General features: G+C 32.8%; 7 protein-coding genes and 1 pseudogene across 8 annotated transcripts, besides 3 other annotated features; 3 read left to right on the top strand and 5 right to left on the bottom strand.

Moving 5' to 3' along the window:
- Nucleotides 1-6,280: part of a mobile genetic element that runs on past the window's edge.
- Nucleotides 757-1,979, bottom strand: TVAGG3_0239050 (annotated as a pseudogene). The gene has a single exon. A coding segment is annotated over exon 1 (1,223 nt).
- On the bottom strand, nt 3,211-3,882 carry TVAGG3_0239040 (uncharacterized protein; the record flags this gene model as incomplete). Its single annotated transcript, XM_001324263.1, has 1 exon — nt 3,211-3,882. One exon carries the CDS (start codon nt 3,880-3,882, stop codon nt 3,211-3,213), a length of 672 nt encoding a protein of 223 aa, XP_001324298.1.
- TVAGG3_0239030 (uncharacterized protein) lies at nt 4,100-4,740 on the bottom strand (the record flags this gene model as incomplete). The annotated part of the gene is made up of 1 exon (XM_051227610.1): nt 4,100-4,740. A coding segment is annotated over one exon (641 nt), but the record flags the coding sequence as incomplete, so codon positions are not given.
- A 1,134-nt stretch (nt 6,281-7,414) lies between the features above and the next one.
- On the top strand, nt 7,415-7,630 carry TVAGG3_0239010 (uncharacterized protein; the record flags this gene model as incomplete). The annotated part of the gene is made up of 1 exon (XM_001324261.1): nt 7,415-7,630. One exon carries the CDS (start codon nt 7,415-7,417, stop codon nt 7,628-7,630), a length of 216 nt encoding a protein of 71 aa, XP_001324296.1.
- Nucleotides 7,631-11,041: 3,411 nt separating this feature from the next.
- TVAGG3_0239000 (major facilitator superfamily transporter) lies at nt 11,042-12,469 on the bottom strand (the record flags this gene model as incomplete). Its single annotated transcript, XM_001324260.1, has 1 exon — nt 11,064-12,464. The coding sequence occupies one exon, from the start codon at nt 12,462-12,464 to the stop codon at nt 11,064-11,066; it is 1,401 nt and encodes a 466-aa protein (XP_001324295.1).
- Nucleotides 12,470-13,396: 927 nt separating this feature from the next.
- On the top strand, nt 13,397-18,322 carry TVAGG3_0238990 (armadillo (ARM) repeat-containing protein family; the record flags this gene model as incomplete). Its single annotated transcript, XM_001324259.1, has 1 exon — nt 13,397-18,016. The coding sequence occupies one exon, from the start codon at nt 13,397-13,399 to the stop codon at nt 18,014-18,016; it is 4,620 nt and encodes a 1,539-aa protein (XP_001324294.1).
- A 44-nt stretch (nt 18,323-18,366) lies between these two features.
- Nucleotides 18,367-18,493: a mobile genetic element.
- A 378-nt stretch (nt 18,494-18,871) lies between these two features.
- TVAGG3_0238970 (nerve growth factor signaling pathway) lies at nt 18,872-20,413 on the top strand (the record flags this gene model as incomplete). The annotated part of the gene is made up of 1 exon (XM_001324258.1): nt 18,872-20,413. One exon carries the CDS (start codon nt 18,872-18,874, stop codon nt 20,411-20,413), a length of 1,542 nt encoding a protein of 513 aa, XP_001324293.1.
- Nucleotides 20,414-20,489: 76 nt separating this feature from the next.
- Nucleotides 20,490-20,606: a mobile genetic element.
- A 689-nt stretch (nt 20,607-21,295) lies between these two features.
- Nucleotides 21,296-22,231, bottom strand: TVAGG3_0238950 (uncharacterized protein; the record flags this gene model as incomplete). The annotated part of the gene is made up of 1 exon (XM_001324257.2): nt 21,296-22,231. The coding sequence occupies one exon, from the start codon at nt 22,229-22,231 to the stop codon at nt 21,296-21,298; it is 936 nt and encodes a 311-aa protein (XP_001324292.2).
- Between the last annotated feature and the right edge of the window lie 3,479 nt (nt 22,232-25,710).

Raw genomic sequence — 25,710 nt, 5'->3', positions numbered from 1 at the left:
ACGATGAAGTCATGACAAATCATTTCCTCCTGTGTTGTTGTCAAAATGTCATGTTGTCTCATTTTTTCAGAGAAGTTAATTAACCGAGTGACACATAGTGACATAGTGACACCTTCAGTTCTTCAAAAATAATTCATAACTGCCTTCCTCCTGTGTTGTTGTCAAAATGTCATGTTGTCTCATTTTTTCAGAGAAGTTAATTAACCGAGTGACACATGGTGACGTAGTGACACCTTCAGTTCTTCAAAAATAATTAATTATTGAATGACCTAAATCATGAGACTTTGTCTCCGGACTCTTTGAGTCACTTAACGTAAACATTTATTTTTGTCTGATTTACACTCATTACGATGAAGTCATGACAAATCATTTCCTCCTGTGTTGTTGTCAAAATGTCATGTTGTCTCATTTTTTCAGAGAAGTTCATTAACCTGGTAGCACCTTCAGTTCTTCAAAAATAATTCATAACTGCCTTCCTCCTGTGTTGTTGTCTAAATGTCATGTTGTCTCATTTTTTCAGAGAAGTTAATTAACCGAGTGACACATGGTGACGTAGTGACACCTTCAGTTCTTCAAAAATAATTAATTATTGAATGACCTAAATCATGAGACTTTGTCTCCGGACTCTTTGAGTCACTTAACGTAAACATTATTTCTGCAGTTCATCCATTACTTCATTACCTAATTAATTACAGACATAAAATATATTTAGTTCATTCGGTAAGCCTTGACCCAAAAGTCTGGGCTCAAGTGTGTTTATTGAACGCGGTACCATGCGAATACAGTCACAAATGGTGGCATGTAATCTTTACCCGAGCCTATTGGATTTGTTGTGAAAGTGTGTGAATGATTACCTGCGGTTCCACAGAAAATACCTGTGCTTGAATCTACTGGGTCAGTTGTGATATCATATCTATTCATTCCCCATCTATCCGAACCCGCTGCAAGATTTGTATAACCTCTTTTTGTTATTGAATGTGAATGATTACCTGTTGTGTTTGTAGTTCCTGTATGAGTGTGCGGTGGAAGGTTTGCTTCTTTAATTTTCTTCGAACCTCCTGTTTGCTTTGAATATCTAGCACAGTATAAGAATTTATCTACAATCTGCTTCCACATACCAAAACCTAAAACTTCTGAAGGATTTGTTGAGTTCATTGATGTATAAATAGAACCAACAGGATATAATGTTTGAAGAATTTCTGTCTTTAATGTTTGAAGCTCTGTTTTGTCAGCTTTCTTATCATATAAATCTTGAGCAGTGAATTTAACTTTATTTTCATCATCCATGACATAAACATTTTTACATTTAATTTTTTTCATCGTTGTTATGTTTTCATTCGATGTTAAACCTTGTGGAAAGTTAGGAGGTTTATAATATAATGCATCCCCATCAGTTCCGTCAACCGTTCCTTCAATACTTTCTATAGCAACAGTTGAGAAGAAGTTATGTGTATGGTTCTTATCGCCTTAAGGTCTAAACATCCTGAAACCCATCCTGTATCAGCTTTAACTTTAAAAGTCTCCGATGTCCATTCATGATACCATTCAACCTTTTCTTTAATTTCATTATCTTTTTCATCAACATAAACCAAATTTGCCTTCTTATTTAACTCACTATCCACATATTCCTTATCCACCCTCTTCATTATGTCATTTAGGAAACCTTCTATGAATTCCTCATTTAAATTAAATCTTCCAATCTTCAAAACTTTAGGAAATGCATTTAATGCGTAATATCTCTGTTCTTCTGGTGGAATTGATGATATATCATCCGTTATACCTTTAATTTTTGAATTCATAAATAAAATTTCTTTTATATTTGATATCACTGCACCACCTTTGCAAACGAATTCGAAATGTTCATTTTTCAATACTATCTCCAAATCTCCATATTTCAACCTTTGCGTTTGTACTGCCGTCTTTGAATTATATGCATATATGGCGTATGTAATGGTCTGTGGTTGCTGTTGTTTAATCATTTATTATGATTTAAAAATAAATATTTAATCTGTTATCTCATCAGCTATTTTTTCTATTTGAAATTGCCATAATATTTCATTCATGAATTCTAAATCACAATCAAATAGGTCAGTTATTCTAAATTTAATATTTGATAAATCTTTTGAATGAAGAATAAATGAATTCCCGGATAATTGAAACGGATATGATAAAGAAAATGTGTTTAAGTTGATGGATAAAATGTTTTGTATTGATGGGTAAGAGTTAGGGTCTAATGTTTGATGTGAAAATCTCATTGGGGTATTAACTTTATCACATTTGATTAAAATGAAATTGGAACCGGTGTCAGAATACAAAACATCCCCAACATCTTTTTCAAAATTTAATATCCCCAACAATGAACGAAGATGAGGAGTACAAAATTTAATTTTCAGCGGAAATTTAATAAGGTTATTTATTTCATCAAGTTCAAAAAGTTTATCAGGTTTTGATTTAAAATTTTCTTCATACCATACGATAAATGATTCATTTAAATAACTTAAAATCGTGTAATATCCCATTTCGCTATCACATTATTTATATACATATCATACGTTTTTTCATGGTCATCTTTAATAAATGATATATAATCTGAAGGGTCTAAAAGAATGGGATTAAATTTACCACTCACAGAAACGAGAGTAACATTATAAATTCCGCTAACTGTTAAATTTAATTCACAGCTATTATTCGAAATAATATTGATAATTGACATTTTTATTACGATTAAAAATATGGTAAAGCGTTATTTTCCAGTGATAAATAAAACTAGAATAAGATTACCTCAAGAATTCATAAATTCAACGAATAAGAAATTCATTCATGTTATAAATTTTAGTGTTTTCAGAAAATACGAGTCAATGTCATATTCATCAACAGGTTATATATTTCACTTCATTCAAATTTAGTTCAATCAAACCCATATAATGACCATTTCATAAGATTTTCAGATGGTATTAAAAATGTAATTGATAGATTAAAATATGAACAGATTGACAATATCGAATTTTTGGAATTTTGGTTTAAATATCCCGATGGAAAAAAGATTGAAGTTAAAGATAAAGCTGATACTATAACAAAAACAATTACAATGACCGATCCAGATAGTGGGGAACAAAAAGAAATAAAACAAACGATAGAAACTGGTGAAAGGTCAATTATTATTGATTATGATTCAAAGGATTATTATTCGATAATGTTAATGCTTGAATATTAAATAGCCTTAACAAAGAATTTTTCAAGTGATATTTTATATTCATCAACTATTTTATTATAAATATCATTATATGTTAAATGAAGTTCAGTTGTTGTTCCGTTCTTTGATATCTTAATTGTGCTAATATCCTTTATAGGATTTATTTTTGCAACTGTTCCGCAGCATGAAACCTCATCATCTATGAAAAATTGAATCTTAACGTCTGAATCTTGAACATCACAAAGAATGGCGATAATGTGAATTAATGATTCATAAGGTAAAATAATTAAACCGGATTGATCAATTAAATTTATTATTGAATCATAATTATCAATTATTATATCACGGTAAATTTTCATTAATTCAGAATTAATGTCTATTTTATATGGGTTCTCGATGTTTGATGAAAGAGGTGGGGGGTATGTTGGATAAGTGGGAATTTCAACAGGTTCTTTACCGGGTTCAGATAAAATGATTGGGTCTCCATTCTCATGGTTTTCTTCATTCTCCTCATTCTTCGGTAAGTCACGAGTTAATAAATTTGGTTGAGTTGCTGACCTTGTTAATTCGGGGCTAACATTAACTTTAACATTTTGAATAATTCGTGATTTATCATCATTTACGTTATAACCAACCGTAATCTCTGCTTTTGCGTTAGTGTTCTTTTGACTAGTGAAACGTCTTCTCATTTATAATCGAATAAAAAAAATATATTTAAACTTTTATTTTGCTGGAACTTTTGAATCTATTATTCCCTGTATTTGTTCATGAAGTTGATTTTTAGCATTTTCATCGAAATTAATAGACCGAATATATTCATTAATTGCATTCTTATAATCATTTGATTTCTCAAATTTTCTTTTATCTGATTCCTTAACTAAATCATAAGTTAAACCTCGTTGCTGATATAATGGTTTCTTAATTAAATCTTTGAATGCTTGAGATAAAGCACCTGATGCAATTCTTGCTACTATAATTGGTTGGAATTGCTGTTTAAGTTCATCTTTAACATTTGCGAAAACTGGATCGAATAAAGCAACTTTAAAGAATTTCTTAGCTGAAATTTCAGGTCTAATATTTGCATATTGACCATCAAACTGGTTAGAATATCGTGGTAATCCATCCGGTCCCTCTTCAATAGCATTTAATTCTTCATTGAAATAAGAATATGGATTACGACGGTATGAATTAATTGGACCATTTTCACCTTCTCCAATGTATTGTTTAACAGCTTTTCCATTTTCATCAAATTGCATAGGATAACGTTCATTATATGCTTTACGTTTAGGATAATCAGATACAGTTAATTTATAACCATTTATGACTTTAATATTACCTTGACCATCAGTAACGAAAATTTCATTTATACCATCAGGTTTTCCATTTGGACCCGTAATGTCTGCTTCGTGTGCTTCCCAATTTGGACCATGACGTTTGGCATATGCTTGAGCTTCTGGTAATGTTAAAACGTTTCTCATTTGTTTAACATCTTTTTGAAGACCAGCAACAATATGAACTAATTCTTTCATTCCATCAGGAACTTTCATAGTTCTATTATATGCACCCTTTTTGTTTGTTCCTTGTTTTAATGGAACCTGTAGAAGATTTGCTATTTCTGTCATGTTTAATTATAAATAAAAAATAAAAATTAATTATAAAAAGTTAATCAAATTTAACACTTCCTTTATTTAAATCAACTATTATTTTTCCATGTTCACCTAATTGCTGATATTGTGTGTAAAGTTCATTAATGCTCATTGGTAAATTCACTTGATAAAGCATAACGTTCAACTGTTGACGACTAAACCCACTGAAAATGAAAAGTGTTGATAGATTTGATTTAATGTTTGTGCTTAATGCTTTGAAATATTGAACAGCCATGAAGAATGAACACTGAATGTGTCGACATTGAGTTAATAACTGATTAAAATATGATTTCTCATTTGTTATTAGTTTTGATTTCACTGCATCATCTAGAAAAATGAGTGAATGCAATTCTCTATCAAAATTTGAAATAGAAAGTGTTTCAAATAATTCATCCCGTTGTTTATCAATAATTTTATCCTCTAATCCTTGCTTCTTGATTGTATTATATAATTCTTTATACATTAAAAAGTTTTTTAAATAATCTTCTGCTTCTTCTTGTGATAAATAAATAATTGGAATTTTGATTAAATGCTTTAAAGATTCAAATGTATCATCTGAAGGTGAACCTGAACGGTTGATATAAATTAACACATGTGAATAGGGGGAAGTGTTAGCAATAATGATAATTTGTTTTAATATCGTTAATGTTTTACCTTTATTTTGTTTACCAATTGCTGCAGTGATTGAATTTAAGTAACATTCAGAATATGGAATTTTCATTAATTTTTCCTTAGATAGAGCATTTCTATTATCACTCAATGCTTCATTAATCATATCATCTACGTATGTATTATATACTCCTGCTAATTCTTCATAAGGGGTGGATGAATTTAAATCCATTTAATCAAAAATAAATTTATAATTTTAAACATTTCTATTCATCAATATTTCATCATATGAACTTCTATACTGTGGTGGTGTACCTGTTGGATGATATTTCAAACCTTCATCCGGTGTCCATGTCCAATACGTAGTTCTAGTAAACCAAACCTGAGGAGGATTTGTCACCTTTGAACAGTAAGTGTCATTTTCACCCTGAATGATTGGATAAGCTTTCACTTGTACTGTAACTTGTGAGTTGAAAGTTTCTAATCCATCACAGAATATACCCGCTCCATCACGTTGAACTGGAATAGTGCATAAGAATGAAGTTTGGTCTTTCCATGTTCTAGCTAATGGCGTGCCATTATCATCATTCAGTGGTCTAGTTAATGAGTCCTCGTATTCTTCTGTGCATTCATTCACTCCATCTAAATCAGAAGCTTGAAGCATACGTGTAAAGAATATGTCACCCACTGTGGTCATCGCTTGATCGGGGAAGTTTCTGGAATCTATAGTGACCTGAAGACCTCGAAGCATTGGATTTTCTAAAACTGTTCTTTGCATTGCATTCTTCGGAAATGCTAACACAACATCTGTAACATTATGAAGAGCGTATGAGAAATCTGAGCTAATACCTTCAGGAGTGATGCAACCTCCATTTAGTGAACGAACGTCAATATGTTGAGCTGGAATCATGAATGGATCTTCCTTACTGAATAAACGTGGTATTGCTTTAACTGATTCTTCAATTAAACCGTATCCTGGTGTAATGCATTTATCCTCTAAAACTTCCATCTTTGTGCATGAAATAATAACGTTATCAACTGTTGCGTCAGCAGATGTAGCGGCTAAGCTTGTAATTAATTTGGTAGGAAGTCCGATTTGTTGGAATTTGCGATCATATTTATAAACATGATTCATAATCTTTTCATAATTTTCATCAGTTATCTTTTCATAAACGTAATTTTGTAAATCAGCAACTCTTAACGGGTCAACCTGACAAAATACTAAAGTATCCCTGAAAACATAATATTTAAGAATGATTTCACCAAATGATTTAGGATAATCATCGAACGCCTGAAATGCTAACAAATCATTTACCGGAATAATCATATCAAAAGTGATATCAACTTCTTCATTTGCGTTCTTGAAAACTTCTGAAGGGTCAATATATTTACCACATACTGAGTTATCATATTTTTGAACATTATTATATAACGAATGAACAAACTTTTTAACTTTCCTTTCTGATTTTGGTTTATATGTTGCAAATGCGAAAGATTCACGGGCGCAATCCATCTGAAGATAACCGGCATCACCTCTTTCGGTTTCTACTTCTAATTGTTTAAAGCTTTGATTTGATGATTTGTAACCAACGAATAAACGCATGCATTTAAAAGCGGCATCACATGTGAAAGCTTTATTTGAAACTAGAGTTGCTTTAACTTTGCGTTTAATATATGTGTCACCTAATTGGTTCACATCATGAGCTGGGTTTGTAATTCTTAAATGAGTTTGTTTATCATCAAAATATGGAGAATCAGAGTCATAGCATGAACTTTCAAGTTCTCTATAATATCTTCTACCGTCATTCTTTGCGAATATTTCATTTATCTTTTCGAATGAATGAAACACATTTCCATTAATCGGTTTAGTGTTTGGCACTAAATAGTTAGTCGTCATTTATTAATAAATAAAAAATCAAAATTAAAAGATGAAAATGAATTTTTAATTTTAATGAAATAATCAACTATGGCTGCAGGTATATTTAAGAAACTGTGGGATAAAGTAAAAAGAGGAGCGAGTAAAGTTTGGGAAACATTGAAGAAGGGAGCAAATTGGATATTTAAGAATAAAGAAGCAATTAGTGACGTTGCTGAATCAATAACACCAAAAGCTGCTCCAATAAGAGAAACTTTAAATAAAGGAGAAAAAGTTTATCAAAGGCTACAACCGATACTAAGATAAAAATAATTTATTTTTCCACTATCTACCTCCTATTTTATTAAGTATTCCTTCAGCTATGCCACCAATTGCGTTACCTGCTTGTGCTCCCATCGCCGGATTACCTGCTTTAGTACCTAATACTCCACATATGATAGTTCCTGCCGTTTTCGCTACTGGTGCCAAAAAGTTTGCAATGGGTTTAATAATCTTTTTATGAACCCAACCCGCATCTTTCTTAATTCCATCCCATAATTTTTAAAGAATCCTGCCGCCATTTCTGATTTAATATTAATTAAAAAATATATTTCATCACTTATATTCTAATTTTTATTTAATGATAAATGAAACCGATTTTAAAAATAAATGAAACAGAGGAGGAAGAAATAAATGAAAGTGAAAATGTTCAACAAAAAATAAACGTTGTTAAACCAATTACTGAAATAAAAATTTTTTCATCTGTTGAAGAATTTAATGACTATTATGCTAATAATAAAAAATTATTTGAAGAATTGACAACATGTAAATTGAATAAAATGTTTAAAGTTGATGGATTCAAAATTTCAAAAATAAAGGGGGTGGTTAGTTTGAAATCTATTCCTCAATCAAGAATCACCTCATTAATGAAAATAGATGATTTAACAAAAAGAATAGAAGAGATTGAAGAAAGAATGAATCAAATAATTGATTTCATAAATTCAAATAATCATTAGTTTCTTAAATAATATTTACTAACTTCATAACACATCTCATCTAATATATCCTTTATTTCCTCGTTTGTGAATCCTAATGTTTTCACGTCGTTAGTTTTGACGCTCATTTCTTACGAATTAAAAAATAAATTATTCAAAAATGTGAGACATGAATTTTTAAAGTTTATTTTTTATTCATGAAAATAATTATTTCTAATTTCTTTTACTCTCTCGTATATACTAGATTTAAAGAATTCGGAACTTTTACCATAATCTCCTAAATGTTTTCTTATCCCTAACGTGTGCCAGTTATTATATGAAACTGAATAAACTTTATCTTTATCTTTACACCTTTCATCACTTCCAATATATTTATATCTCAGTTTTGATTTAGCATTTTCATATTCATTAGCGTTTAATAATTCACAGTCTTCCTTTTTAAATTGATGTTTAAGATATTCAGGATTTAATACTCTACGTTTATATGCTCCTAACTTAGTTCTAAAGGTTTTTCTACAAAATTTAGGAATTCCATCCTCTTTAATGTCATCAATGATTTCCATTTCATTATTTTCAATTTCTTCTTCTCGTTTATGAGGTCTTTGATTATGACTCCATTGATTCCATGAAATTAAATATTCTTTATCATTATATTTATATCTCATTAGCTTATTTTGGCTTTCATATTCATTTAATAATTCACAGTCTTCCTTTTTAAATTGAAGTTTAACCCATTCATGATTTAAACAATGTTTAATTAATCGTGGAATATCTGACATCATCTATATATAGCTTCTTTTATAAAAGATATAAAATAAATTATTTTAAAATTAATGTCTTACATTTTTTAATGTGTTTAGTATATAATATTTATTACTAATTTATTTAATAATGTCGCACTTTCTTACAAATTCATGACTTTTAAAAAACGTAAGAAAAAATTTTTATATCATCTATATATGGAAGATGCATTAAAATATACCTTCATCTATATATAGACGTAACAAAAAAAGTCACACACCCCGTTCTATCCTACTACTTGCACCTAAAAACTTAAATCAAATTGATTTTAATATCAAATACATAGATATCTAAAAACTATTTCGATAAAAGCTTAGTATAAATTATACATGGCACGGCGGGCGCAAAAAGTGACAAAATAGAATACCTATGGTGGCAAGACAAAGGAAACATTTTTGTAAGGCAAACATTATATCAAATACCTTTACTTTGTAATAAGAAATATAATTATCACGAAATTACAAATAAATATTGTTTAATATAATTAATAGCAAAATTCTTTTTTATTATTTCCCTTAAGACCTTACTTATTAAGTATACGTATAACAAGCTTGTACTGCATGTATTAGTTAATAGAACAAAAGAAAATGAGCTCAAATGAAAAAAATTTTCATGCTATTTTGGAAATATGCATATTCGGAGTATGAGAGTTGTAAACACTGAGAATTTTAAGCTTTGGTTGATGATAGTCTTTAATTTTTCTTGAAGTAGTAAATTATTTGATATGAAAATTTAATGGCCAGCATAATCAATCGTGCGTTTCGTTTCTTGATTGAGAAACGATGATTGTGTGCTAATGAATTATTGCATCTGACAGGTTATGATTATGGATACCTGAAATTAAGCTTTTATGGGAAACATCACCGAGCGCCATTTGGCGCCCCTAATGCTGTTTCTATCGGTATGATTAAGGAGCTTTCTTATGCACTTTCATCACTTGAACTTGAACGCTACAAGATATATGCCCCCTCCCAATGGGAGGTGGGAGCAAAAATTGAAATGTTTACATTGATTTTTGAATACTTTACAAGCGCCCCTCCCAGTGGGCGCGGGCGCAAGTGATCGGGTCAAAAAAATCATAAAAATATTCAAAATTGCGATTTTAATAGATGTTTAAGAAGTAAATTTATTAATAACGATATTTCATAGTACAAAATGTGTTCAATCTCTTCGTAAATCATTCAAAAAAATCAAAAGAATTTCCAAAATTCAATTTTTTTAGTAAAATTTATATCTTTTTCTATCGTCTCCTCCCCACCAGTGGGAGCCACCGGAGGTGCGGGCGGCGCCGCTGGCGCCAAAAAAGTAGCGCCCATCGTGCCATGTATAGTATAAATCTATAAAAATTCATATAAGTGCACGTGCAAGTGTAATATCTAATTGAAAGAATATTTCTTAACAAATTGATATTATGGAATGTGTTACAATGATTTCAAACTCTTGAAAATCACATAAAAAGGCAAAATAAGCAAGGCATAATGAAAACAATGAAAAGAAATTGAATAATGAAATTCAATGTTTAATAATTTAATGATTCATGTTTGGTTTAATAAAATTAACTCTAATTAACAAAAACAAAACAGAGCCCGCGCACTTTTGTTACCTACTCAGGTTATGAGAAAAATGCCCTCAATTTTTTACTTTTGCAACTCAATATGGAGAATTTTTTTCAAATTATAGAACTATTTGAAATACAAAAGAGACCAACACTGATATGGAAGTATAGGATATCAAAGAACCTTTATAATGGTAATACTATGATGAACAAATGCTAAAATCTGACTCGGTTATAATCAAATTTTTGATCTCAGGTAAATTGAAAAAGTAAAAATTTGAGGTGTTTCTGGACTATCTTTTAATGATTCATTTAAAAAAGTCAAATATATTAGAGAGAATTAACACTTTTTAATTCAATAAAATAGTAAAAAAAAGATTTTGATGAATTACCTAAAAAAAAAATAAAATTATTTCTCTTCTCTGATGAGAGGCTGGAGCTTCTCGTTGTCGTCTGGCTCTGGAACAATAATCCAGAAGCACATAACTGCTGCAAGGAAAGCAAATACAGATCCAGAACCAAGAAGTGGACCTTTCTTTCCATTAGTAAATGATCCGATACCAGAGCCAATGATCCAGTTAGCAAACTGCTGACCGGCGACGACGAAGATGTTGAGGATGCCCATGTATGTGCCCATATCTTCATCGGAAGCGTATGTTCCGACAACAGCGTATGGTACGGAGTTGAATACTGAGCAGGAAATGCCGAGAGGTGTAAGAAGACCTAATGCGGCCCATTTGTTCTTGATGAAGAAGATTGGGATGAGGCAGATACCTTCAATGACCTGGGAGAGTGCGTATGAGAGCTTGAGGCCGATGCATTTGATGACTGCATCTTGGACAAATGACCAAATCATTACAAGAATGGAAGAAACGCCAATGATGATGAGACCGAAGCGGACACCTTCATCATAGTCCTTGCCTTGGAGCTTGTAAAGATCTGTTCCGACGTAACTTGAGCATTCGTTGTTGAATTCAACGTAGCCCATCCAGGAAAGAAGGTAAACAATGGAGATGCGGAGAACTGGCTTTGGCATTGACTTGAATGAACGGAAAATCTGGACAAATGGGTTTGGTCTGTCAAGATTTTCGCGGAATTGTTCTTCATGAGCAGCAACGCATGTAATAACGACGCTAACGATGATGAAGATGCAGCCGCAGATAATAACAAGTTGCTGGTAGTCGAACATTGTGTACTGTGCAACATTGAAGCCACCAATGAAGTTAGAGAAGACCTGAGCCAAGCCAATCATGACGGAAGCGATGGAGTTGGCAAGGACTTGTTGCTGCTTTGGAACTAAGTCACCAATGATTGTACGGGCTGGAGCTTGTAAGAGGTTGACGGAAATGAAGTCAAGAGTTAAGGAAACAATCAGGAAAACAATACTCCATGGTCTTGGGTTGCTCTTGTTGACGAACTTACCGAGCTGGCGGCAGAAGAAAAGGAGCATGAAACCAAGAATTGATCCAATGCAGCCGGCAATGATAAATGGTCTGCGGCGACCAAGCTTTGAGTGCAGGCCATCAGAATAGTAACCGACAAGTGGCTGGCAAATGAATCCACAGAGTGGACCAATCAAATAAATCCATGAACGATAGACTTGTGGGATTTGAATTTCCGCGGAGTCCATAATTGGAGAGAGAAGACCGAAAACTACGGTGAAAACTGTTTGGTAACCGAACATTGAGCTGCAAATACCTAAAATGCGCCAGATAGAGAGCTTATCTCTCTTGGCAAGTGGTACCCAGTCATCGGAAGCTTGAATATCTTCGTATGTGAAAGAAGCAGATCCTTCGCTACGCTGTGCCATTAAGCTTATAAAGAAATGTGAATTGAACAAACTCTCTCAAAATTCAATTCAATTTCATTCAGGTTCTACCGAGATCTTACCTGCCAAAAAATATTTCCTTTTTAGTTTAGGCTATGAATACTATATCCGTAACGAGGATATTTGAGATACTATTGAATATTCAATAAACCTTTGAAAAAAGGCTAACAATCAAATAAATTTTGAAATTACCTTTTATTAAATAAAGGGTTAGTGCTTGAACTTTGGCCAACAAGCATTAAGGTTGTATTGACAATTGCCTTTACTATCACCAGACTAATTGGCCAATAAAACCTTCGATAAGAAGACTTCATATCTCTTGTTTTTATCATTCCTTTTGTTTACGATCATAAAACGAGGAGAATCACCAGCAAACAACAGAAGTGAAGAAAACATTATTTAAAGTCTCAAATTCCCAAAGAAAAATCGTACAACATTTTTATTGACTTTTTACCGCTTGCTTAAATCCATGATCGGATTGCAATATCAGAGATTACTATTATCAACTATCCAAAAATTAAGTTCTATCTTGATTTTCATTGATTGTTTTCGATTTTTTAGATCGAAAAAAAGCCATAATGCAATCAAAAGCTCAAGTGATAGATTTGTAAATGTAAAGTTTGTTCTAAACTCATATTAATTTTAGCTAAAATTAGGTTTTTACTATCAATATTGCATTTTACAAAAGAACAACGATTTCTTATATTTCATATTATGAAATTAAGCTTTACTCCTGTAATAATGTTGTAATATCTTATTTATCCTATAGAATTTCCATAAATTTAAAATCTATAAAAATAAATATATATCAATAGCCCAATGAAATTCAAAATATAGTTTTAATGTTATGAGATGAATTAAAAACCCAGACTATTTGAATCTGGTTCTAATTAACTCAGAAAAATGTGACAATTATGGAAAATCTTCTTGCTCATTTAGGTATATTGGCTCAGGCGAAGCACCTTGTACCAGCTGAGCAAGTGATTATGACTGACATAGAAGAGCTGAATGTTTTATTATCTAAGGATGTTTCGCCAGATCTTTATCCTGAATTAGAAAAGACATTATTGTCACTATTTTCAATTAATTCAGGACAATTCAGCGTCCAATGTGCAATTCATATAGCATCTACACTCGTCAAAGTCTATGATCTTATGAAAAGAGCTGAATATTGGAACATCATCAACATTGCAACTGACAATCCAACCACAGCAACACTTGTAGCTACAGGATATATTATCAAGAATATTGGCAACAAATTTAAATCACAATTACCAAGATTTATTGAACATTGCTTAAAACAAACTAAATTTGAACAGGCTTGCTTATACTCTCTTACCGCATCACTAGAAGCTGGTGGCAAGTCAGTTTACCAATTCATTCCTCGTGCTTTTGATTATTGCAGGAAAACTTTATTAAAATGCAACCAAACAACGATGCAAGAAGCAATTACATTCCTCAGGACAATTGTTAACATAATCAGCTCCGGGGAAACCACCAATGTTACGATTCCTCAGATTTTAGACACAATTCGCATTTGTTTCCAGCAAAACTCACCATTCATACGATCAGACATTGCAAACCTTGTTGCGGCGTGTGCGTACGAACCATTCTACAACGTAGATACTACCAAATCCGTTTCAGAATGGGATGTCGGCAAAATGAAACACGAAGCAGAAGGATTAGACTTCACGAAGTCATTCGGAATCATTCAGTCCTTCCCATCCATCATCGATCTCTCTGTTTCAGCCTTTTTCCAGTTACTTGGCCCAGAAATTATATTTTTGAACCATTCTTCACTGATGAAATTCATTCGCCAGAGTTCATTTAGTTCCATATCGAAGCTCATCTCCAATCTACCATCCGATATCCGCTACATGCACTTCAAAAACCTAATTCACGAAAATCTCTCCGTCCAACAGATCAAATTGATGTCATTGCTCTGTCCAGATGATGGCTCGATCGGGGAGTCCTCCAATGTTGCCTTCAAAGCCGCCATTTCCGATGACAAAGAGCTCAGAAGAGTTGCAAAAGAGTTTTTCTCAGCTTTGGCAAAAACTCATCCACAAGCAGCACTTCCTGCTCTTTCTTTAGCCCTTACGACAGCGAAATCCAAATATTCGCAACAGGAAATAGCAATGCATTCCATCTATTGCGCTGTTTCAATCCTAAAATCAATAGATCAGAAAAATTTGGCAGCTGAAAATTGCCGATCACAAATTGAGAGCCTTCTCAAAATTAGTTTTCACGAAATTGATGTTAATTCGTATTCCTTTAGCAGTGTTTTATTACTTTTAGCCTATTTACCTGAAGAATTTTCTGAATCTGAAATATCGAAGAAGGCGATTTCGACTGCCATTGATTCTGTTCTCAAAGACAAAGCGCATACAACACTTAGAACATTCAAGAAGTTGTTAAGTAGTCTTTTTTCACTTGTTGAGAACAATGAAAACTCAGATTTGTCAAAACATCTTTTAATTGCTGCTTTAATGGCGAATAACATCAAATTACCACGCACCGTGTTACTTTCTTTCCTCAAACTTGTTCCAAAGGTTCTGAAAGACCAACCATTGGCTCTTTCAACAGCATTAATGATTGTCAGGTTTTCTTTGGGCTTAATTCCTTCCACGGACTTAGTTGTTAGGAATCGAACACGTCCACTTCCTGTTGGCAAGAACTTGCTGAAGCAGGAGGAGGAATTAACATACCAACAAAAGAAAGACGATGAATTTTTACAAAACGTCATTGAAAATTTGAGTGTTTTATTGGTCAGTTGTCCAATAGACGATGTCCATGTTGTTGTTAGAGAAATATTAGAACAAACAACACAGACACAAACAACAATTTTGTTATTGATATCAATTGTCAAAGAAAATTCTTTGCATCAAACATTGCCAACTAATTTTCCTTCATTTATTTTGTCCCTTCTTTTGCAACCTGGCAATGAAAAGCTTCAACAACTCTTATGTGAGTTATTATCAATTTTCGTTTCTTTCCATTTAGAATTGTTAGGAAAAATTTTCAATCATGTTGATGCAAAACCGTTTTTATCGTCGACTATTTTGATTGATTCAATTTTCAGTCATATGAGTGTTCCTTCACAATTCATCAGTCGCGCCATAGTTTATTTAGACTGTCGCATGAAAGACAAGACGCAAATGATGTTTGCAATTCATGCAATTACAACAATTATTTTGACACACGCTATGCAAGTTGCAAGTTTAGGAATAACTGCGAATCAGTTCAATGTTTTATTGCAAGCATTGCATAGCCATATCAGTTTAAGTCCGACAGCTTTGTTTATATTCATGGAATTGTTTAAAGTTCTTGTTGAAACGGTTTCGAGTGATATTTTATCGCATGAAAAAGAAATTGCTGTAATTTTAAGAAGTTTTCAGTTTACACCTATTGAATATTCGAAAGAGATTTATTATGAATGTTCAAGAGCTGTTTATACTTTTGCTCATAACTTGAGTTATTTAGCACCTATTTCTTTTAATAATAATTTAACAAACCAAGCATCTTTAGCTTGTTGTTCTGCTTTTTATGATTTGATGAAATTCGAAACATGCGAATTTGAAAACGAGAAATTATTACCAAGGTTATTAGTTTTGCTGCAAGAAACGAAAGATAAAAGATGTTCTAATTTCATTATCCAAATTGCATCAACAATGAAATTAAAAGATGTTCAATTTTGGATTTCTAATTGCAGAAGAATTTTAATTACTGGATCTCTTCTGCAGAATTCAACAACAACAATTGAACCATGTCCTGAAGTTAGATTATGCTTCATGACATTGAGCAAATACATTCCGAAATTGTTAAGTGAAATGCCTGTTCTAAAAACAGAGTATTTGGATGATTTGATTTCAAGTGTTTGCAGAGCAACAGATACAGATAGAGTTGCTTTGCAAGAAGCTGCTTTCCCAATCCTTCAAAACGTAATTGACTTGTTTAGAGATAGATTCGCAGATGAAGGTGGAAGACTATTGGATTTGTATGACTCTCAATTCTCTCAAACTGTAAGAGTCGGATTTCAATTGCCTTTAATCGTTTCTGGCGGTTTTCTTAGTACTTATTTAAGTTTCAGTACTAGTAATATCAAAACTGATCCAGAAAATTGCGCCAATGTATTGGTAGTTTATGTAACTGGCCTCAGCCAATGCAAACAAAGGAATTCTTCTTATTTCCAGTTGGCAACACATCTCTGCAACATCGCAAGAAATTATCCAATGATTTCTGATTTGATCGGTGACTTTTTGAAGACATTGAGTCCAATTTTTGTTGATATTGTGTTGAGAGCAATGAATTTGTACAAGGATAGAAATGACTGGAGATCTTTGACTAAATTTAGATCATTGGCACAGTCATTTTACAGAGAATTATTAAGTGCTTTCATATGGTTACAATCGAAAGAAGAAAAGAAAGTCATAAAAAGTGACAGTTTGGTCGCATTTTTAGCGATTGAATTACAGCATTCACAAGAAAACTGGTTGTCGTTGGCTGCTTTTGATGCACTCTCTGTTGCCTTGAGACAGGAAGGAGCGAAAATCGATCCAAGACTCGTAAAACTGTCCTTGGAAGTCGCTGCAAACTACAAAGGTGTAAATAAATCACAGGTTTCCGAATTAATTGATTCTTGTGCGTCACTTTTAACAGAAAATTCTGAATACGATGAATTAAGAAAAACCGTTTTGTCATTGACATTAACAAACCACTTCAGTCCGACTGTTTTAGGACACTTGATACATTCGGATAAAAAGTCAACTTTGTCAATTTACGCGGAAGCAATTTTGGACGGAATTTTGACAAATTTGACAGAGAAAAAGATCACTTCAGAAATTGCCGGCGCATTGATAAATCTCCTTATTTCTCACAGTCCAAAAGTCAGCGGATCGACAATAGACAGAGTTCTTGATTTAAGTGATGATTTGAGGGACTTCAAACTCCAAACAATTTCGAGATGTTTGTTGCATAAAAACATCGAAGTTCCCCTTGAAAAATTGTCACGTTTTTGCATCAGTTCATTCAAACGTGGCGGAATGAATTTGATTGCAAAATGTCTTATACATAACGAAGATGTTGGTGTCAGTCTTTTGAGCAGAGGCGCTTGCAAGGCTGCTTTCTTGTTGGCTCAAAAAGATTTGCAAAATTCAAGAGCTTATTTCTTGTTCTTACATTTGGTTTTGAATACTTTACAAAAAAGTGACAAAGTGATGTGTGAAGAATTTTGTGTCCCACTGCTTAAATTGTGCATTTCATTCACTTCCAAGTTGAAAGTTGATTCCCAGATCGACAGGAAACTTTACGCGATTGTTGCAAGAATTTGCAAAGATTGCGTAACAATTTCTCCTCAAAAATGCAGTTACGCATTCAACGAAGTGAATGAAAATGAAAGGAAACAGATCATGACAATGACTGAGGTCTGTATAAATGCAGAGAAACAGAGAATGAAGACAGAACAATTAGTAGCTTTCTCAACAAACCAAAGAAGTTCAAGAAACGAATGGCAGACATTGGATATCGAAGATTAATGTTATATTATATTTTTTTATTGTTAATAATAACAGAAATAAATATTTATTTTTTTATTATAAATCTTCATTTTCAATCCTTCAATATATACAACTTGTTAATTCTTAATGTGTATTCCATCAAGAGTTTGAACTGCTTATCAAATCTTAATATGAATTCTATCTAAATATTAAAATGCTAATCACAATTTATCATACATTGTGATATTTTAGATTCCCCATGAATATTTTAAATAAAGCAAATCATCTATCTTTTAAAAGTTAGATAAACTTTCGAGCAGCATGTGAGCAAAGCGTAATAAATACAAATATATTCCATGACTAATTTTTAATTATTTGAATGAATTGCTTAAGGGTGCACTTACGCCCCTATGACAGGGCCTTCAATTCAGACGGTTAAGGTTAAATTTCAATGAAGCTTCACTCCAGTTGTCAAAAATTTGAATTAAAGCCAGATAGGCGTAAGTGCAGCCTTAAGAAGGAAAATATCTAAAAAATGTTTATAAAAAATTGAAATTCATTGATATCAAGTCTTCATTATGATTCCATAATAATAAAAATGTAGGTTTTAAATGTTATCAAGCCAAATGTCATATCAATTTACTAAATCAATTGAAAATTAAGCGAAATATTGCAATATTACTAAATTTATATAATCTATTATTAATAAATACGTGATGAAGTCATAGAAATTTTGTTAATTGTATAAATTTTCATAATTTAAAAAAAATCATTAGATTATAGTATTTTTATTGCAAACAATAATTTTTATCACCATACGAAAACAAACAACAATTAAAATTCATTTATTTTGATTTTGAATTCACGACTTTTTAAAAATTCCATTAAAAATTTATGAGCATTAAATCCATTACGATGACACATTACAACTCAATAATGGGCTTAATGAAAGGACACTATGATACATTCAAAGCATTACATCAGTCAAATCTTGAAAATGATGAAGAAATTAACAGAGTTTATGGATTGATAGAAACAAACTTGATCAAAACGAAAATGTTTCAATTCAGTGAAGTAATTAATTTATTTTCAACTCTGTTTGTATATAAAAACAAAAATAACAGATCAAATTTTAAAATTTTTAAAAGAGTTTACGATAACTATCCTCCAGCTCAAGACGAACAACTATCACCCCCTTTTTGCTATTATTTAGCAAAACTATACAAGATTCATGTGAATTCAGTGAACCATTTTGTTGATAAAGCATTAGAATCAAAAAATCCACCATTAGGTGTTTTTCCCAACAAAACAGTCATGAAAGCAATTATGAATGATGACATAAAATCGTTAAGTGCATATGCTAGCAATGAAAAATTTAATTCAAACGAAACAATTATAAACGAATTTATGATTCCACCTTGCGAATACAACTATCTCGAACTTTGCTGCTATTATGGTTCAGCTGAATGTTTCATGTTTTTGAGGTCTAAATTTAATACGAAAATAACTGAAAACTGTCTTTTGTTTTCATTTCTCGGTGGAAATTTAAAAATTGTTAATGAATGTTTGTTGTATCAAAAACCGAATCAAAAATGTATGGAATATGCAATATTTTCATTCAATAAAGATTTGATATTGCTTTTGGTAAACAAATACAAAATACAAATTGAGCCTGAACAATGTTCACAATGTGATAATATTGAAGCATTTGCATTATTGATGGAACAAACAATAGATTATGACAAAATTTTTGCAATTGCACCTAAGTTTCAATTACTTGAAATAATGAAATATTTATATCCATTGGTTAAAAATATTAATGTAGTAGATAAAGATGGATGGACAGCGGTGATTTTAGCATCGTATCTTAACAATATTGAGATTCTGCAATTTCTCATCTCAAATGGTGCAAAAGTCAATTTGGCAGATAACCTAGGGAAAACTCCACTTATGATTGCAGTTAATTTAAATCATTTCCAGATTGCAAAACTCCTCGTTAAAAATTCAGCAGATATTAATGCTAAAGATAAACAAGATATGAGTGTACTTCATTATGCTGTCAAAGGTAATAATCTAGAGATTTTCAAATTATTAATTTCACATGATGCAATTATTCATGTCACTGATCGGGATGGTATTTCTCCATTTGATTCTGCACTTCATATGTGTAACATAGAAATAATAAAGTATCTCAAATCTAAAGGTCTTGAAAAATGTGGGAAGTTCCAAAGAGCATTGAATGATAAAAATATTAATTTAATTTTACGGAGTGCAGTAATTTCAAATCAATTAGATGCTGTGATTAACTTACTAAATGCTGGAATTAATCCAAATATACCTGACCCATATGGTTATACACCAGTTCATTATGCAATTGGACTTGGATTTTCTGATATGTTCAAAATACTTGAAATGGCTGGCGGTAAAATTAATTAAATCTCAATTATGGAATTAAAAAAGTTTTACATGGAGTTCAAAAAAACTTACAAAAATCAATATTTAAAATTAATGATGCACTTACGCCCCCACGACACGGCCTTCAATTCAGATGTTTAAGGTTAAATTTCAATGAAGCTTCGCGCAAATTGTCAGAAATTTGAATTAAAGTCAGGTAGGCGCAAGTGCAGCCTTAAATTTGGACTTTTTTTACTTGTATTTGTATTTGAAAAGTTTTGGAGTTGGTCATTAAATTAAATCAAATCCATTTAAAAAGATTAAGAAAATAAATGCATTCATTCCTCTGAATTTGTTCTCCTGGTATCATATACATGTTTGTCCCCTACAGTAACATCGTCATATATATATACTGTTGCAATTTTATATGTGATTGTTTTAGCTGGATCAAAAATATGAGTTGTTCGAGCTATATAATTGGCATCTCTCATGATTATTCCTGCACCTAGACCGTCTTCTAGGAAGATCATGTGAGGAATAACGGGATGTTTATTTGCGACATCTCTCAGGCTATCTGCTGTTTGAACTGCATAATCGGCATATCTCATACCTCTTCCAGCAACTCTAACGCCTAATGGGAGGAACCCAAGAGCAATTTCTCTCAAGCTATATGCTGTTGCAATTTTATATTTGACTTTAGCAATGCTTTAAAAATGAAGTGTCGATAATCGTATTCAATTGAGTATTTTGAGAGAGTGTCTTATAGCCAATGAATTAAGACATTTAATAAAATTCATATATTTATACTTTATATTATTTAAAAAAAAAAAAAAAAAAAAAAAAGGTAGTGGGGCTTCCAGGGGCTGCGCCCCTTCTAGCCCCGAAGATGTTTAGTAAAAAATGAGGTTTTTATTCGGAAAATTGTTAGTCTTCTGGTGTGAATTCGGAGGACTCTTCTTGGATTGAGTCTTGTGGTTCATCTTCTTGAGTAGAGTCTTCTTCTTCAACATCAAAGTCATCTGGTGTATCGAACTGAATGTATGAAAGCCAAATGTTGTATGTGTTTTCCAATTGGCTTTCAAACTTGAGATACATTCCATGCATGAGTGTTATTTCAGTTTCAACGTAGAGTTGCTGACGTGGCTTGAAGACATGCATGAGAATTGGTCCTCCAAATTCGTCCTTGAAAAACTTGCAGTAGCAAACAATAACTGAGATAGAGTCTCCTTCTTCAATGTCTTCTGCTTGGTTAACGAAATGAATAGCAATTTTGCGTACTTGAATTGTGTTGTTGTCTGAGTAAAATAATGGTTTGAACTTGGGATTGAGTGAGCTAAGACATTGCCATTTTGCTGTTTCTTGTCCGTACTCACGTTCTTCTTCGTCATCCTGATATCCATAACTCTTTAATTTGAATTCGACCCAAAACTGTTCGACTTTTTTTGCAGCTTTGGGTGGAAGACTTTCAATAAGCTGACATATAGTTCTGTCAACCATTATCTTTGTTATTGTTGGAAAATAGTTGACAATTGTGTCACCTAATTCGAATGGGTCAGGTGTTTCTTTTTGTAGTTTGGTAAAGTCTGCAAGAACTTTGTTGAGTTGTTCACAATATTCTTTGTTAAAAGTTGCAGGAACTCTTTCTTCTGGCTTTGAATTGAAGTATTCTTCAGACAATCTGAGTAGTATTTTGCGTAGTTCAGCGTTGCTGTGGTTCTTTGTAATACGGAGCTCGTTTGGTATTGTTTTTGGTAGTGAAAGTGGCTTTGGATTGAGCGAATTGCTGTTCTGCTTGGAGAATGTGTAGATGCTGCAGTTTGATATTGAGGCTCTAAACCTGTGGGTGCTGAAAGTTTGCAAGCAATTTCTTCAGGTGAATTTGGAGCGAACACGTAGCGAATGCCATTAGACAAAAAATAAACTGTTTTTTTTCGGACTACTCATAGAAAAGTTTAAAATAAACCGTTTTCGTCAACGGTAACCCCCTCTATTTTTTTATTTTATTTAATAGTTACCGTTGGCAAACCGTTCCATCTCAAATATTGAATGAACTATAAACGTTTTTTGTTTTCTATATATTACTTTTTTGTCCAACGGTAAAACTTTTTACACAACGGTTTTTGAGAGTCGTCGCCGTTGACTTTTTTTGTAGAGCACTCAAAATAGTATAACTTTGTTCGGACAAGTAAGGGTCTATCGTCGCTACAGGAAAAGTTACAGGCGTTCCAAGGAAGTATACTTTGAGAAGCCTTTTCCCCTTATAGAATGAGATAGGACGGTTATTTTACAAAACTGACAAACACTTTGACCGAGTAGTTTTTTTGTGCTGAACAAATAGTGTCATATAAACATCTGTCAAAAACCGCTTTTTAACTTCACTTAAAATGCCACGTAAGCTACGTAAGAATATACGTAAGAGGAAGGGAGCATTGAAACATCCAATAGTAAAACTGACACCACAACAACAGTTGCAACAACAAATTATGAATGACCCCACTATGTTGCAACAAATGTCAAGCAATCCTATGCTTTTAAACCGAGTCATTGGTGCACAGAGTGGAGGTTTAAGAGCGGCACTTTTAGCGAAAATGGCAGGCTATGGTGGAGCTGCAGACGGAACAGCCTATAACCCTCAAAGTCAAATGAATTTGAGTTCACTCAAAAATCAAATAGCAGATGTCAAAAAGTCAAACATAGACATACAGAAGCAAATAAGTGAAACGAAAAGAAACTAGAATATGACAGACACACAAAGAAACTCAATGAGTTAAACGTAGAGAAAAGAAGAAAGAAAAACAACTGAAAGAACTAAGTACAGAGGAATATGCGAAAAAAGTGTCAGAAAAAGCAGCAGAAGTAGCAAAAATGGAACAAGATGTTGTAAATTTGAAAAACCATACTACTCATATAAAGTACTGAAAGATGAAGAGATAAAACAAAAAGCCCTGAAGACATATATGGATAGCGATGAGTATAAAAAAAGAAGAAGGCCAAAATGTTAAAGGGCAGAAAAACTTTTACAGTTGCAAAACCAAACCGTACAGTATGAAAACTTAGCACAAGAAAGTAAAATAACGACGCAGCCATGCAAAAGGCAATGAAAAGCGCAGAATATATAAAAGCTAATAATGACTGGTTAGATGCCCAAGCCAACGCTAAAGCAGCCCAACTCATAGGGTCAATAAGGACAAAAATACAAGCGGATGAAGATAGTTCAAATGAAGCTTTAACAAATGCTGACTTTAAGAACGCTTTCGAAGCTCTTCATAGTAAGGTGAAACAGTGAACGACTTCTCATCTGGAAAGAAACTGAAGTCTGAAGGTTTCGAAACGAGTTAAGAGAAGTAGCACAAAATATGACGAAAATAACAGATGCAGCAACGAGACAGGCAGTTCAAAGTGCCTATGACGCCGTTAGAGCAACTGTTGTGGAAAGTAAAGAAAAAGAGTTACAACGACCAAAACAGACCTAGTAAATGCTTTCTTAAAAACGAAAAGTCAGGTAGGACACTATGCTGCAGATGGAACATATGTGCCAGCTGGTGGAACTAATATACCACAAACCCTCAAGAGAAGCACCTGCACCAGGACTACCTAAAACATTTACATCGTCACATGGACATAGACACAGGCATGCACCAAAACCAACACAACAACCAACAGTTCAAAACCCTGCACAACAACCAACAGTTCAAAATCCAGCACAACAACAACAACAGCAGCACAGCAACCACCTCCACAACCACACAACAACACAAACAGAGCAAGGACATAAAAGAAGTAGAGAACAAGGAAACCAAGAATTCTTAAAAATGCTTAAGAAGAGTGTGGTTTCGCAGATACTGTTGACTTTAGTGACAGATATAAAGAAGCTATTAGAAAGTTCAAGATGGAAATACTGACCCGAACCTATTTAGCTTTATGACTCAGCACCAAATGGGATATATTTCAAACCTGGAAAATACAAGCTCGCTAAGGGATATGATTTAATAGCATATCATCCAAATGACATGAACGAATTTACTCCGAGATTTTGATGTCAGAGCTAAATGACAATACACTTTCGTCATGAAACGCGTAAAAAATAGAGACGGAAACGAAAGAAGAAAGGCTTATGAATGCGGATGACGTAGATAGGGAAATTGTTGAAAACGGTCTCGGAATATATGAAATGCCGCAGATGAGGTACAAGAAACTCACAGGAAGAATAGTTCAGATACAACGACATGGAAGAATAGTCAGCACAACAGCTAGAAGAGCTGAAGGAAACGACAAGTCACTCCTTTGGAAACTAACACTCACAGAACTAGATGAAGATTTGGAACAGCCGAAAAATCTTGACCTCAACAAGAGCATGAGGTGAATATGGAATCTTTCCAAGAGTCTAAAGAAGATTCGGCTGACATAGTAGAGAGATATCGAAAATGTTTCCGACATACAAAAGATCTCAACACCAGATGAAAATATTCAGCATAGAATGAGAAACTGAAAAAAAATGTACACAACTACAACAACCCTTTTTACTTACGAGCATTTAACGTTCAATCTTCGGATGAACTCGGTGAAAATAAAAGGTTAAATTTCAAGAAAACATATAGAAATGAAACATTGTTTAAAGTTCATTCAGAACCTAACCAAAATGGAAACAAACCTACTTTTGTTTCTGCAGACGATGGAACTACAATGAGATGGGTCATAAAGCTAATTCGGATAGGTGGTTCATAACTTACAACCACAATTCCAAGAAGTTGTAGACGCAATGGAAGTCAATGGTGAACCAGATATAGCGGTATTTAAGCGCGGCTTTAATGCCATTGAAAGATATGAAACATGCAGATATTTTGGACCAGTATGAAATGAACATGGCTGATGGAAAATATACAACTATCGTTCTAGAACATTTATCTCAAAGAACTACCAGACATAAAGATGGTATATTTGGTGAAGAGTTTAGAAAGAAAGTTAGGAGATAGAAGGAAAGAACCTATTGACATGACCTTGCAAACGAAAGTTTGCAAAATGTCATAAAAACTTACTTGGCAGACAATGAACCGAGAAGGGATGAATATTTAAGAAAATAAAATGGACAGTACAAAATGAATGTTAGTATTGAAAAACATGTTCCTTGACAAAATAAACCAACTACAGAATAAACGCGCACAAGACTGAAAGATTGGGTAGAAGCTTTCCCATTCACAAAAGATATTATTGGTAACATGGAAAGAAAACCAGAATGGCTACAAACAAACATATATTGGAACGAGCTTATTCCATATGGCAGGCACTGTTTGAAGAGCTTGAACCGGAAACTCAGGACAGAGTCATGCAAACAATAGCGA

This window comes from Trichomonas vaginalis, chromosome IV (genome assembly GCF_026262505.1).
Source record: "Trichomonas vaginalis G3 chromosome IV, whole genome shotgun sequence".
In the NCBI taxonomy this organism is placed as follows: domain Eukaryota; phylum Parabasalia; order Trichomonadida; family Trichomonadidae; genus Trichomonas; species Trichomonas vaginalis.
The sequence above is the reverse complement of the archived record's forward strand: the minus strand, read 5'-3'. Positions and strand labels throughout refer to the sequence as shown.